Source organism: Triticum urartu, chromosome 3 (assembly GCF_003073215.2).
Source record: "Triticum urartu cultivar G1812 chromosome 3, Tu2.1, whole genome shotgun sequence".
Taxonomy (NCBI): domain Eukaryota; kingdom Viridiplantae; phylum Streptophyta; class Magnoliopsida; order Poales; family Poaceae; genus Triticum; species Triticum urartu.
The window spans coordinates 70,110,667-70,126,809 of NC_053024.1; the positions used below are offsets into that span (position 1 = coordinate 70,110,667).

At 45.3% G+C, this 16,143-nt stretch overlaps 1 protein-coding gene across 1 annotated transcript; it reads left to right on the forward strand.

Annotated features, from left to right (window-relative positions):
* Positions 1-1,450: 1,450 nt before the first annotated feature.
* Positions 1,451-15,511, forward strand: LOC125546672. Its single transcript, XM_048710845.1, has 15 exons — positions 1,451-1,654; positions 1,806-1,988; positions 2,206-2,325; positions 2,415-2,456; positions 9,115-9,210; positions 9,285-9,374; positions 9,469-9,585; positions 9,708-9,746; positions 9,838-9,888; positions 9,961-10,035; positions 12,758-12,895; positions 13,042-13,125; positions 13,216-13,320; positions 13,859-13,910; positions 15,366-15,511. The coding sequence occupies exons 1-15, from the start codon at positions 1,451-1,453 to the stop codon at positions 15,509-15,511; spliced, it is 1,542 nt and encodes a 513-aa protein (XP_048566802.1).
* Positions 15,512-16,143: the final 632 nt, after the last annotated feature.

The following is a 16,143-nucleotide window of genomic DNA, read 5'->3' on the forward strand; positions in this document are numbered from 1 at the left end:
AAGCTAGTTAACAACCTGGTCATGGACTTGCGCCACTCACGCACGTCACACACACGCGCGTACAGACCCTGGCACACACGCCATGACGACACACTCGTGGTTTATTTCCTAACATACTCTTCCTAAACCACGACGTCATCGTCGTCGAAGTTGGTGTAGCTCCTGTTGTCAGTGTCGTCACGACCGTGACCCAGCCCGCGGACCCGACCTGGTGCACCGATGCCGGTCGCATCACCACGGACCCGACCTGGCGCACTGACGCCGGTCCCACCGTGCTCCGTCACGTCTCCGGCGACATACGCCGAGCTCCTCCTCCACCGGCGACACACGCCTGACGTCCCACGATGCCCCGCAGGTACCGCGCGCACCCTACACGCCCGACGAGCCCAACCGCATCAGTGCATCCCGCATGTCCCGCGCGCACCCGACGCGCCCGACCACACCACACGCCATGGACTCACCGCGCGCCGCCTCCGCGTTCGCCATGGCAGCCGCCAGCGACAAACGCCGGAAGAATGTAGCCGAACTCGAGCACAACGGCGACATACGCCTCCTCCCAACGTCAACCGCACGCTTGTACACGCGCCCGCGGTCTTGACGCGGCCGACGCGTCCAGTGCGCACCCATAACACGCACTGGTCGTGCCCGACTCGCCGCTGCGGCTTATTGCCCTGCACCGTCGCGGCCTCCATGCCGCCGCGCCGTGCTGCGCCACCGCGCTACCACGCAGCGCCTCGGCGGCCTCCGCGGTCGCCGCACGTACGACGTCACCTCCCGCCGCCTCCGCCACGCGCCATGATAGCCACATCGCCGCCCACCTCCATGGGCCGACACACGGCCCGGAGCTCCGTCGCGCAGCTGCCGGCGAGCGCCGCCATCGCTGCCACGCCTCTGGCACGGCAAGCACGTCCAAAACACCAAGCTCATGATACCAATTATTGGAACCGTAACCCTCTAGCTACCTCTCCTCTCACTCGAACGAAGGTGGAAAAAGAATAACACCGGACACATGATTTTCCGGCCGGCGCACGAACGCCGCCACAGGCGCACGAACGCCCCAATCTTTTTTTCTTTACAGTGGCTACATGGCTTACACACGGTTCACTTTCTCTACACATACGCAGGCTATAAATAGCCTTGCGCACGCACACATCCACGGCCACACCGGCCGCTAACACACGCATGCAGCCACTAACCCACTACCTACATGCACGCACACCACACCAGCCATCCACACATGACCCGGCCAACACATAGGCATGCATGGGCTAGCTAACAAACTCCACTAAGCTAGTTAACAACCTGGTCATGGACTTGCGCCACTCACGCATGTCACACACACGCGTACAGACCCTGGAAGAAGAGGCGCCGCAAGTACCTATCGCCATCATCTTCAGATGCTCCTGCCACTGCCCAGCAACATCAAGCCCCGATTTCTCATGCGACAGACATGGATGACACCATCTTGGCACAAGAAGAAAGCGATGAGCGCACCGGGGCGGGCGTCATTCTCAGCAAGGAAGACCAGGCCAGATATGCTAAACTTTTGCGTCCCAACATTCCTCCGCCCATTGATCCATACTCCAATGTGGCATGGGAGGACTACGACCAGGTAGAGGAGCGCCTTGCACGCGTTCGCATCGCCTGTTACAAGGTACCTGCGTGCTGTATCAATCGCTCACCACTCATTTTAGTCAATGTAGTATGTTATAAAGTTTGTACATTCGCGATAGCAGCTAATCCAGTCTTGGTTTGGTATGCATGCGTGCATGATTTTATCTTTTGTATGTATCATCTGTGTGTAGATTGTGAAGCCAGAGGCCGCACATGAACTCAAGGAACCGGAAGAGTACACCGAGGATGAACTTTGTCAGGAGTCCTACTTTCGGCATTTGGATGATGATGAAAGTTTCGAGTGGTTCTTCCATCGCGACGATAGCCAGAAACCTGAATTGAATGACTACCAACGCATTGTCCTTCGTAATTTCGTAAGTTTATCTACACTGGCCATCCGGTTTGGTTAGTTTGATTATCTTAATCATTGGTGTTCAGAAACCATTTCAACACACACACTGTGAAAACCCTTAAATCAATGAGGTAGTTCATTTTGCTTCATTAATTCCAAACCACAGCTGCAACTGCAATGTTTGTAGCCATTAAGTACTTCTTCAGATGTGCCATCTAATTCTCGTCCTTTTTTTGTAGCTGCCTGATAGTTGTGAACGCCAGTACTGCTATCACGACGATTACCGCTCACGTTATCATACATATGAAATTGATTCCGTTTATGTCAAGTACTATGGAGAAATATCAAAGAAAATAAAGGTATGCATTATGTGATCAAGCTGTTGGAATTTAAAATGTTATCGGTGGCTGGATCATTTTTTAAGTGCTAGACTTCTATCTTGCAATAGTGGATTGCAGATTATTTGCATCTGGATCGCAGTACCGAGGTGGTAAGTTTGCCCTGATAGACCCACTTGGGTCGTGTAGGCTACATCTTTTCGGTAACGTACCTTCCTTGGGTGCGGAAGAGCTCGATCCAGAGCCGGCCATGGTGATGTAGGGGCCGGTGATCGCAGAGGGATCGAGATGGAGAGGTGGCAGTGGTGCTTCCCGTGAGCACTGCGATTGCCCTAGATCGTAAGGGGATATCGGTGGGGAGTCCGGCGGCGCGGTGAACCTCGTAACGTGCGCCCCGACCCCACCTCTTTATATATCGCAGGTCACAGGGGCCCACCAACCATAGAACGGTTGGGCGCCCCTGATCAGGACGCGAATAGATCAGGGCCCGATGGGCCGTTGAGCCCACTCGGTGGAGAGATCAACCTAACATTCCCCCCCTTGATCTCAATTTTTACTTTTAACCTTATACTTTCTAGTTTATTTGATTCATCACATATTGGTACATAGAGCATGTTTCATCGTCACAACTTAATTGCCGTTAGAACCATACAGCTACAACATACGTTATGATCAGAAGCAAATTCTGTTCCTTTTGGGCCTATCCAGGAATCATAAGGCTTTCCCTTAAACCCATGCCGGCTATGTGTTCCTTGAACACATTGGGTGGTAAGCCTTTCGTTAGCGGATCCGCAAGCATATCCTTTGTCCTTATATGCTCGACACTTATAGTTTGATCCTGGATTTTATCTTTCACAACATAATACATTATCTCTATTGTTTTGGTAGCATTACTCGACTTGTTGTTGTGAGCGTAAAATACTGCGGGTTGGTTGTCGCAGTACATCTTTAGTGGCTTGTGAATACAATCTACCACTTTCAAGTCGGGTAGAAATTTCTTTAGCCATATCGCCTGCCCCGTGGCTTCGAAGCATGCTATGAATTCTGCATACATCGTGGATGATGCAACTATTGAATGTTTGGAGCTTTTCCACGAAATAGCTCCCCCAGCAAGAGTGAAGACGTATCCTGACGTGGATTTTCTATCATCTCTGCCCCCCGCAAAATCTATGTCTTAATACCCTTTTATCTCTAGGGATTCACTTCTCCTGTATATTAGCATGTAGTCCTTCGTGCCTTGCGCATAACGCAATGCTTTCTTTACCATCTTCTAGTGCTCCATGCCTGGATTCTCTTGATATCTACCGAGTACCCCGGTGATAAAAGCTAAGTCAGGGCGAGTGCACACTTATGCATACTATAAGCTGCCAACTGCCGAAGCATATGGTACCGCTTTCATTTGATCGATCTCGTACTAGTTCTTGGGACATTGGAATTTCCCAAAACTATTGCCCTTGACTATAGGAGCAGGTGTGGCTTTACTCGCATGCATGTTATACTTTTTAAGAACCTTTTCTAAATATGCTTTCTACGATAGTCCTAAGACTCCACTGTTCCTATCTCGGTGAATTTCTATGCCCAAAACATATGATGCTTCACCAAGATCTGTTATGTCAAAATTTGAGGATAAGTATTTCTTTGTTTCTTGTAGTAGACTAACATCACTACTAGCAAGCAGGATATCATCCACATACAAGATTAGGAAAATATATTTCCCATTTTTAAACTTTGCATAAGTGCAATTATCCTCAATATTTTCTTTAAATCCAAAACTTTTAATCGTTTGATTAAACTTTAGATACCACTGCCGAGAGGCTTGTCTTAATCCATAAATGGATTTCTTCAGGCGGCATCCCATATTTTCCTTGCCTTCCATGATAAAACCCTTAGGCTGTTTCATGTAGACATTTTCTTTTAAATCACCATTCAGAAATGCCGTCTTAACATCCATTTGATGTAATTCTAAATCAAAATGAGCAACTAATGCCATTATGATTCTGAAGGAATCCTTACATGAGACTGGAGAAAATGTCTCATTGTAATCTATCCCTTCTCTTTGTGTAAATCCTTTTGCCACGAGTCGTGCTTTATACTTTTCTATATTCCCTTTAGAGTCATACTTAATTTTGTAGACCCATTTACAGCCTACTGTTTTGGCTCCTTTAGGAATTTCCTCTAAGTCCCAAAAATCTTTGGGACTCATCGATTTCATCTCGTCTTCCATTGCCTTCATCCACATCGATGAATGATGGCTTCTCATGGCTTCTTCATATGAGGTGGGATCTTTTTCCATATGAACCATTTCTGTGTTATAAACTTTAAAGTCAGTAGAAATAGCTGTCTTTCTTGGTCTTGTAGACCTTCTTAGGGCCTCATTTTCTGGCACGTTCTGTGCCTCAACTTCTGGCACTTCTTCTAAAATTTGCTGTTGCACCTCCCTTTCATGCTCAACAACGGGTTCAGTCGGCTCCTGACGGACAGGTTCCGGGTCTACCCCCAAGGTTGTCATGGGTGGAGTTGCAACTGGTAGTGAGAAAAATGGCTCCTGAATCATCGGATTAGGTGCATGCACCCTCTTCTCCTCAAGATCAATTTTCCGAGCTACCAAGCTCCCCCTCATCATTTCGTCCTCAAAGAAGACTGCATGTCTCGTTTCTACAAACTTTGTATATCTGTCAGGGCAGTAGAAACGAAAACCTTTTGATCTGTCTGGATAGCCAATGAAGTGGCAACTTACTGTTTTGGGATCTAACTTTGCAATGTTTGGATTAAACATTTTGGCCTCAGCAGGGCACCCCCACACCCTGAAGTGTTGTAGGGAGGGTACCCTTCCTGTCCATAGCTCGTACGGTGTTTTGGGCACCGACTTGCTTGGTACTCTATTGAGAATGTGAATGGCGGTTTTAAGCGCCTCCATCCATAATCCCAATGGTAAGTTGGAATAACTCATCATGCTGCGCACCATATCCATAAGTGTACGGTTGCGCATTTCAGCTACTCCATTTTGCTGAGGTTCACCCGGCATTGAATACTAGGCAACTATGCCAGTCTCCTGTAAGAACTTTGCAAAAGGTCCAGGGACATGGCCATATGGAGTGTGCCGACCGCAGTACTCTCCCCCACGGTTGGACCTTACTATCTTTATTCTTTTATCATGCTGATTTTCAACTTCAGCTTTGAATATTTTAAATTTATCCAACGCTTCAGATTTTTCTTTGATTGGATAAATATAACCATAGCGAGAGTAATCATCTGTGAATGTTATGAACGAGTCATATCCATCCACACTTTTCACCAGAAATGGTCCACAAATGTCGGTGTAGATGATTTCTAGTGTGCTTGAGCTATGGATTGCACCTTTTTTGATTTGTTTTATATACTTTCCTTTAATGCAATCTACACGTTGTTCTAAGTCTGAGAATTCTAACTGTGGAAGAATTTCACTTTTGACTAATCTTTCTATTCCTCCCTTCGAAATATGGCCCAAGCGACAGTGCCATAATTTCGATGAGTCGAATGTGCTCTTTCTTTTCTTTTGTTCTTTATTCGACGCGGAAACATGTTCATTCACATTGCATACAGAATGCACTTTTTCACGAAGTGATAACAGATAAAGCTCATCATGTAGTAAAGCATTACCAATATAAGCATTATTATACCAGATGGCACACTTGCCATGTCCTAACACTCATAATTTTCTTTGTCCAAACATGAAACGCTAATTAAGTTTCTATTACATGAAGGAACATAAAGAACATCTCTAAGTAGAAGCTTGAATCCATCAGCTAACTCCAAGGAGATGTCGCCGACAGCTTCAACTTCTGCTTTTATTCCATTGGCTACTTCAATGCCTCCTTCTCTTCTTAGCGTAGTCCGGGTCGAATGGAATTCCTGTAAACAATTTGCAACATGAACAGTTGCCCCTGAGTCAATCCACCAAGTAGATTTCGAAAACTATGTGTACAAGGATTCATTTACTAAGGAAACAATGTTGTTACCTTGCTTTACCACTAAGGACTTCAGCCAAACAGGGCAGTCTTTCTTGTAATGCCCGGTATGCTTACAGTGGAGACAAGTGTCTTTGTCCACTGGGAAAGACTGTTGCTGACGCTGATGCTGATAGGGAGCTTTTCCTTGTGGCTTTGAAGGAGAACTTTTGTTGTTTTGATTGTAGTTCTTTTTCTTATGATCCTTCACATAGTTGAGTGTTCCACCATGTGAAGCTTTTAGTCTGTCCTCTTCTTGGACACACATAGCAATTGTCTTTTCTATGTCCCATGTTCCAGGTGACATATTATAATTCACAACAAAAGTTTCAAACTCCTTTGGCAGTGAAGCCATGACAAGGTGGACCAGGAGCTTTGGTTTGATCTCCAGATCCTCGTCCATAGGCTTTAACTTTGCTGCCATATTGCTCATCCTCAAGATGTGCTCTCTTATTCCACCACCTGTGTATTGTTCCTTCACAAGTTGTTTTAACACCTGGGTGGCATATATCTTTGAAGAGCCAGTGAACTGGCTCTTTATCTTTGTCAGCAACTCCGCAGCTGAAGCGCACTCTGCAATGGAGCCCACAATGGTGCTCTCAATTGTATTCTTTATAAAGGCCATGCATTTTTTATTTGCATTGACCCACTTTTGGTTGGCTATAATGTAGGACATCTCCAAAGGAGCATAATCCCCCTTCCTTTTAGCCCATGCAGCATCATCCTCAGTAGTCTCTCTTACTGGCTCTGTAGGTCTGACCGGCTGTGGTTCATCCAGAACCCAGTCCAGATCAGCACAAACAAATGCCAGTTCAACTTTCTTCCTCCACTCAGTGTGGTTGTCACCTCTGAGTGTCGAAACTTCTTTTAGGCAACTCATCAAGTGAAAGCCTCCTGAAATCACAATTTAAGTGACATCAATATAACAATCATATGCATTAATCTAACGTTGGTCAAATTAAACATATAATTGTCTATGCAATTAAATCTATATTACCGTTGGGAAAAATATTAGAAATAAATGCACCTTTAATTTCAATAATAAAATATGGTCATGTTATTAACAACGTTGGTCATAAGAATAACATAAACATATTTATTCTAATTATAACTTTAACATGCTCTTTTAATAAATCTCTCTAAACTTTTATTTTCAAGAAAAAGAGCAATATTAATTCTGTACGCAGCGGAAAAACATGAATAAAATCATGAACTTTTTATTCTTTGCAGAAATTTTTCTTTGATCAAATGAAAAAAATTCATGAACTTATTTAATAAAAATTCATGAACAATTCTTTTTCTAGAAATTTTCTTTTTATATTTCGAGAGACTTTTCTACCTTTCTATATTTTGTAAACAATAAAATTCGCTGGAAATATGTATTGTATAGAAAACAAAAAACAAGACTTTTGAATCTGCCCAAAACTGGACAGAAAACATTAAAAGGAAAAAGCCTCAAACAACAGTTGCCCTGCGGGCCTACTCGGCTCGCCGCGCCGTGCTAGCCGGCCCAGCCGCTCTGTCTTTCGGCCTGGTCCGCGGTCACTTTCGGCCCAAAAGGCCAGTGGGATACTAGGGTTTTCATCTGGACCGTCCATCACGATCGACGGCTGTCCGCTGATTTCGCTGGAACAAAACAGAGAGTCCGATCCCAGTCCAACCCTAGCGCCCCCACTCTCTACTCGATCTGTTTCTCTGCTCGCTCAGTCTCTCCCGACGGCGGAGGAAACAAGGCTCGGTCACCGGCCGTCCAGCCCGGCCGCCGGCGACGGGGGCTAGAGCCACCGCGCCGCGCCAGCGCCTCCTTTCCATTCCCCTTTCCTTCTCTTTGCGTGAGCCTCCTGTGGCAGAAAGAGAGAGATATGAGCCGTCTCCGATTTGTCTCCTCGCCTTGTCTGTGATGCAGCGGGTCGGGGCTCCGCCGGCCGCCGCCGACGACAAGGCGCCACCGCGCCGCGCGAGCACTCTTTTCCCCTTCCCCTTCTTTTCTTTTTACTGTCTCCATCCACCCCCTCCCCACAGAGAGAAAGAGAGGCAACTGCCGCACGACAGCGACCTAGATGGACGGAGAGGCTTCTCCCCTGCCGACCCCTTCGCCGGTCGCGCGTTCCCCTTGCGGTGAGCGCGCCGCCGTCGAATGGATCGGTGGTGGTGATCTTTGCCCCTGAAAAGGGGTGGTGTTCTTCTTCTCGATGCCTCGGCTTGCCGATGCGCATCGAGATCGAGAGGAACGGCGCGGCCTTGCGGCGGCGCTACTTTTTCCGTTTCCTTGAAGGATTCGTTCTTTGCCCTGTCTAGGGTTCTTGGGGGGAGGGGATCTCTATTTCTTTCTTTGTTTTATCTTTTTACCAAAAAACATCTAACCAAGATGGCCTGATACCATTGATAGACCCACTTGGATCGTGTAGGCTAGATCTTTCCGGTAACCTACCTTCCTTGGGTGCGGAAGAGCTTGATCCAGAGCCGGCCATGGTGATGTAGGGGCCGGTGATCGCAGAGGGATCGAGATGGAGAGGTGGCAATGGTGCTTCCTGTGAGCACTGCGATTGCCCTAGATCGGAAGGGGATCTCGATGGGGAGTCTGGCGGCGCGGCGAACCTCGTACCGTGCGCCCCGGCCCCCACCTCTTTATATATCGCAGGTCACAGGGGCCCACCAACCATAGAACGGTTGGGCGCCCCCGATCAGGAAGCGAATAGATCAGGGCCCGATGGGCCGTTGAGCCCACTCGGTGGAGAGATCAACCTAACATGCCCCTCAGGAAATCACGAAATATAGGTATATTTGTCATATACACATGATGGTTAACTTCTTTGCACTTCAGTGGAGAAACATGGATACTATAGCATGGAGGCAAGCATTGAGGATTGCAACACACTTTCCCCATATGACTGTTCGTTTAGCTGCTTTTGCCTATAATGTAAGACATCTTATCTTTTGCTAATTGAGGTGTTCATTGCCGGTGTTATTCACGATCTGGTCCATTTGATTCAGGAGTACATTATTGAGCTGAACACAGATGCGTCCCTCAAGGACATAGATCTTCTCTATTTTGAGATATGGAGGCTTGTCGCCAAGGAAGATGTTAGTATCCTACCACATTGGACATTTGTGTAATAATGCAATATTGACATGCTTTGTGATTATCATATTTATCATGGTTTGAAAAATATTTCAGAGGAGATACTTAGATGCTGTGAAGGAAGTATATGAAATGGACAAGTTTGCTATACACAAAAGGGTACTACATGCTGAACTGAATGCGTTGCCTGTCTTTGTAACAATAAAGCAAATGGTAAGTTGATCTCGTAAGCTGGGTCTGTTTTGCAAATTTGTATAGCCTCTAACTCTGAATTTATGTTGTAAGAAATATGCTACATATTGCCAATATCTCATTTCATCTGTTTACTTTTCTAGATTTATTCTATTGTCAAGGAGGGTGGCATTGATCTGAAGGTAAGTAGGATACTGTATGATTGACATGATGATACATATGTAACTGTAATAGATTGTTAACATCGGTATGACCTTTGTGTGCTAATTTTAGGCTAAAGAGGATGAAGCTCGGGCTGTGTTTAGCAAGTTAGCTTTCGGGAAGGTAGTCTCTCAATGAATCCTTTATGAATATTGATATGTCGCGGTACTTTTTATAACTGGATTACTTGTTCAGCATAAAACAATGAACATGGCGCAGTACGCTGAAAAGATGATGGAGATCGCAGATCGGTTGGGTTTGGACAAAAAGGTAAATCTCCAGTATGTTAACTGTATAGCCAGAGTAGTGTTCCGCCCCGAGATTAAAACAAAAAGGAATTTATGTCCGTGTTTGTAATCCACCTTGCAGGAAGGATTTGTTTTCGCGGGGATATGATTATGGGAACATTAGATTCGTCGCCCTTGATCTGAAATCTATCGCTGTCCCTTTTGGTCTGAAATCAATTAATATGGTCCGTTATCTCATCTAATAGCGAGACAGAACTAATATGATGATGATTGTATTACATAACCAGCCCACTAGTCTGAAATTGTGGATGGTGCTTGGCTCTAGTTTAAATTAGTGGAACCCAGCCACATTCTTTGTAATGTTATTCACGCAGGATGCTTGCTGGGGTTTTTCCCCCGCATTTGTTTCTTAGTTGGGTCCCAGTCACTGTACCTCCATGCGACAATGAGATGAAATTGACAGCAATGCTTTGCATGCCTTGATATTAGTGCAACTATGAATTAACATCATATGATCCAATTTCCTTGTTTGAGATTAAGTCTGAGAAAGGGTTATCGATACAGTTTTTATGTCAGTAATAATTGATCTGGATTCATGTGATCCCAGGTACTTGTTTTCCTTTTAGGCGTGACCTTTATCAATGTACAAACCCTTGCTCTTGCCCTCCCCTCCCGTTATTTTCCAAATCCGCTTCCGTACCCATTCACTGGTCTGTTGTCACACTTCACTCACGCACCGTTGCTTATCCACCTCATCGGCGACCGTGTTCCACTATCCACCCCCTCACTCTCCACCATCGTCCCCAACCACACATTTGAGGCTCATCCCTCAACCCCTCATGACGACCCCAACACATTGTGACTGCGTGATGGGGGAGAAGACATGAAACTCCGCCTCCGCCCCTATCCTCTTCGCTGCGCAGAAACCGCCCATCCGAGCATCCCTGAAACCCCACCACCCTACCACCGATGAAATGATCGAGATGGACCTAGGGTGTGAATAGGGACAAGTACAAATTTTACTTTGATTATTAGCAGGTGTAGGAGAAAATTGCAAAAACACACCAACTACAATTGCGCACATGTTTGTCGAAAACCACCGAAATGCTAACAGATTGCAAAACAAAAATTGTTTTTGAGTATAAAAAAATTGCTGATAGCACTAAATGCTCAATTGAGCGCGTTTTGACGGAAATCTGACAGTGGGGCCCGCTGTAAGTGATGAGGTGGCATGAAGTAACATTTAGGGCAGACAACCATTATAGTTGATGTGTGGGGTCCATGTGTCCTAGGAAGAGAAAAGAAAGGGGAAAAGAAAAGAATGGCCGGTGTGGACGTCTCCTCATACCCCGGTCTCTTGATGTGCTCGCCCACACGCCATCGAGCCATGCGCCACCCTTGGACATGTCACACCGTCCTCCGATGCAACTCCTGCCTGCCATGGACGCCTCTTCGGATGACACTTTGCTCGTTGGAAGCTAACCAGCGTCGCCACTGGACGATATTGTTGGAAATATGCCCTAAAGGCAATAATAATTGTACTATTTATTTTTTATGCTTATAATTAGATGTTTGTATTTTATGCTATAACTGCTATGGTTCTTACTGTTGGAAATATGTCCTAAAGGACATAACAATTGTATATTCATTTTTCATGTTTATAATTATATGTTTATATTCTATGGGAAAAGCTTAAGTTCACCCGACCGATCACGCGCGCCGCATCCACCGGCTCCGCGTCCGTCGGATCATCTGTTGATCGGACGGATGAGAGCCTCACCGCTTCCACATCACGCGCGTCCGTTTTCTGAAACATACCCGTTGTTTCAGGAAAATGACCCTGCAGCTGGAAGCAGTCATTCCCGCAGCAGCGTGTGCTCGCAGGGCTGGGAGGGCGACGACGACTGTATCTGGGAGGGTGGCGGCGTGACCGGGGCTAACCCACTGCCATGACGATGACGAAGTCTTCGGGACCGGCAGCGGCCAGCGGCAACCCAAGCAAGTACGGATCTCCTCTGGTTCCTTGTGATTTCTCCTCCTTCCTTCCCCCCATTTCTGGCCGACGTTGTTGCTCTAGTCGAGTTCACCTTCGTGCCTTTCGGTGGCTTCACCGGCGGCTCCGCAGCGAGCGGCTACGCGGTGGTTAGGGTTGCGATGGCGCCCTCTTTTTTTGATTTGTGCACCCGAATTTGGATGTGTAATTGACTAGGAACTCGGGGTGGGGAATGGATTTTGCGCCCTTTGTTTGTGAGCATGAGTGGCCACAGGTTTGTTGTTTCATCACCTGACCTGCGATGGAGAAGGAAGGCCCCAGCCCAGGAGCACCTAGAGAGGAGCAGGCAGTTTTAGCATGAACTTTTTCGTTTTCTGTTTGTGAGCATGAATGACCACAAGTTTTTCCCTACCTGACTGCCCCTTGGGCACCTGGAGAGGAGCAGGAATATTTGTAGCTGCAGGAATAGTTGTAGAACAGGCACAACAAGTTTTTCCCATAATAGTTGTAGCTCCAGGAACTATTGGAGCAAAAAAAAACATTGAATCCATTGGAAATCATACAGTCATACGGTCACTTGAAAGGAAACCCAACTTCAGAAGTTTTCTGAATTTTTGTAGCTTATAGCTTTCTGTAGCTCATAGCTTTCTGAATGGATTTTTATAGTTTTTATGCTACAAGATATATTTTCAAAGCTATCTTTTAGTGCATCATGATCTGGGTTTGTGAATTTTTTTTGTTAATATTGCAGCTCTTCTTCACCATTGTCAAGGATGGACATTGGGCAGTTGTTGTTGCGAACTTGATGCAAAAAAAATTCAATGTTTTTGACTCCAGGAGCGACGACCCTAACTACATCAGCAACCTTGAGCGGCCATGTTGCAATCTAGTATGAAAACTACACCCCTTTTTTCATCTTTGTTTGATCATTTTCATTCTTTTTATCATATCAAATTGATCATGTGGTATCAATCAAAGAAGATGTCACCATGCCATCTTTTTATATCTTCATTTTTTCTAATATTAAATGTGCAGATAACAAACTTCAAAACTCTGGTGCAAGAACGAAACCCATGGAAGCTTGATCTTGACAAGTTCGATTGTTTTCAGCCCAAAGGGGTACCCCGCATCAATCAACAACATATTATTCTCTTTTTCGTTTTTCTTTTCTTTCATGTGCCCATCCACAACTTTCTACATCTGTTTCAGGAAGCATTTTTAGGCGTACCTTTTTTTGGCAGGTTTGATTGTGGGTTCTTTGTTATTCTGTACATGGAGAATCTAACAGCAAGGGGGATGAAGCCATTCAACACGGTATAACCAATTTTGCTATGCAACACTAGTAGCTAAATAACATTGTTTTTGGTTTCAAAACACTACTTTTGTGAATATGACTCCTATCAACATCCCCCTCCTGTGTTTCTAATGATGTTTTTTTATTTATGCTTTTTGTATGCTCAGGACACGAGGTCATTGCTCAATTTCCGAACATTTGTTGCGGCGAAGCTATTCAATCATCCTCAAAACACAATCAACTCAGCCGAAGATTTGCAAAAACTGTTGAGAAGCTCGTAGAGGATGTCGTTTCCGAAACAAGATCTTGCTAGTTTAGTTTTTAGGCTTTTGCGGGTCCTTGTGTGCGCTACATTCTTTTATGTAACTGAAACAACAAGTTTCTGTTAACTAGCTAGTTGTCTTTTGCGGAACTCAAGCTAGAGCATGTATCATGCCGGGGCATGTCCCTTTCCCCCCTCTTTTCTTGAAAATGCTAGAGCATCAGCCATGCTTAGCTATCAATGTGAACTAGAGATGGATGCCGAGTTGACAATGAAAATGACTGGCTTTTTTGCAGTTTGTTTCCTTGCTTATTGGTATATTTTTTGCTGAAACAATGAATCCTACTGGTATTATTATGTGCTATGGGGAAACATGTTGTAGCAAGAATGCACAATGAAACCATCCTGTAACATCAGTCATCTATAGAATAGCCTTTTGAGCACTAAAAACATGATGTCGCATTATGAAGCAAACGGTACATTCATGTATATGCCAGGGAGGACAAAATGTACAACATGAATCATGAAACAAACAACGCATTCATGTGCCAGAGTAGTACTGGTAATATGGCACATACCTCAAAAAATTTCAAAAGACAAAATGTGAGCTATCTTGAATGTCTCAAGTCCAAATGTGAGGTCTCTTACTTTTTTCTGTTTTAGCGTAACATACGTTTTTCAAATTGAAATAGAACCTAAATACATCATCAAGGTTGCAACAATGAAAGGAAATTATGAATGTTTTTTGCTCAAGCACAGGGAATGCAAAACATCTTTGACTAGGACCAAGAACTTCCCCCTGGCTACTTGTTTTCGGTTTTGGGGCTTTCTAGCATGCACACACCCAAAGACCCTCTTGATCATTATTGCATCCTCTTGTTTCTGGCCTCTCTTCTGGTTATACTTTGTAGAATATATATGTGTGACGAACCCCAACTTGAAGGCATAGTCATTGTAGAATTTCTTGGCATCCTCAATTGTGTCAAACACCATGCCGACATAGGGTGGTAGCGGCTGCGATGAAACATCCCCGTCATCTGAATCATCTTGCATCGCATCATCAACATGCAACAAACCATCTGAATATTCATGATTATCGACAGAGAAGTTCCCTTGGACATAGCTCTCTTCCCGTTTAGTCCCAGCTTCCTGAAACGAGACGCATGTTTTTTATGTAAATAGAGAGGTGTTGTTTCAGAAATTCAGGTACACAGATACATCAATCAACAGTTTTTCAGCTTCATTTGCACACAAAAATATTCACTCAATGTGGCCTTTTCTCACATAAGCATACACATTCAAAATTGTATCACAGTGATATATTTTACTTTCTTCATCAAATAGATTGATAAATAACAAGTAACAGAGGGGATCATGTTGCAGAGATAGAAGAAGCAGACAGGTGTGTGGGGATGTGCTTTGGTTCCACTTACACACATGAGACAAAATTGATTTTCTAGCTACCACACACATGAAACAAATAGGAATTCTAGCTATGTTTCTGATACACAGTTTTTTTCACGAGTTTCAGAGACAGACAAGTGTTCCTGTTTTTCAGAGTCGAGAACTCACCCAGCTGCCCTAATGTGATCTGGTGGAAGTTGTTTAAGGAAACACAACCGGGGGGGGGGGGGGGGGGGTTGTGAACCAGGATGATACTACAGCTCGCGCAGGACCCCCCCGACGGCGGTCGGATCTGAGAACTTTGGCCGCGGCTATCCTCGAAGCAGCAGCCCCCGGCAAGCTCGATCTTCGTCGGATCCCAGCATCTGACTCATGATGTGATGTGCCATGTTGTTGAAGGTTTTTGCGCTGAAGGACTAGCTGGCCCGCACCAGCGGCAGCAATTTTGTGAGTGGTGGGGATTAGCGCCGCACTGCGTGCAGCCGTGCCTGGACGGCGGACAAGGGATTCTATTTCTGAAACAGAATGGCTATTGCAGGAAGTAATGACCTGGTCAGTTGCGCGCGATGGTTGCATCCGACGGCTGTTAGGTGTCTAATCAAACGGCTCTCCGGGCGGTGGATGTTTCCGCCTGTGGACGCGTAGCGGCGCCTTGCTATAAGTGCTATGGTTCTTGAATATGTAATTCAGAGAAAAACCCATAAGCACTTGTAGAATAAACGATAAAATCTGATTCCTAGTCTTGCCTCTAGGACTAGCTCAAGTGTTGCATGATGGTTATGTTTTCTTGATCATAGGCATAAGTTAAATGTAACAAGGATGCCGACAACTTTAAGAGTATGATGTTAGAAGAACGATCATGTTGAAATAACCCAATGTTTGTTATACATAGAGATGGCATCATCGCAAGTCTATAGTCTATAACAAGGAGACTCAGTGTATGCTTACACTGGTACATTGAGGTGCTATACAGATGGTTTTTAACCCCTTTGTGCGACGGCATTTGGAACCTTCGCCAAGTGAGTGACTGCGATAGGGGGTCCTTCCCATAGGACTAGAAACTGTCAGGGATAGGGAGCCACCCAAACGCTGCATCCTTGCAATTCGTTTGTGCTCGCATTGCCATCACCGTTGGTATTCTGCGGTGCTACGTTTATGTTGCGCGGCCCATCACAAA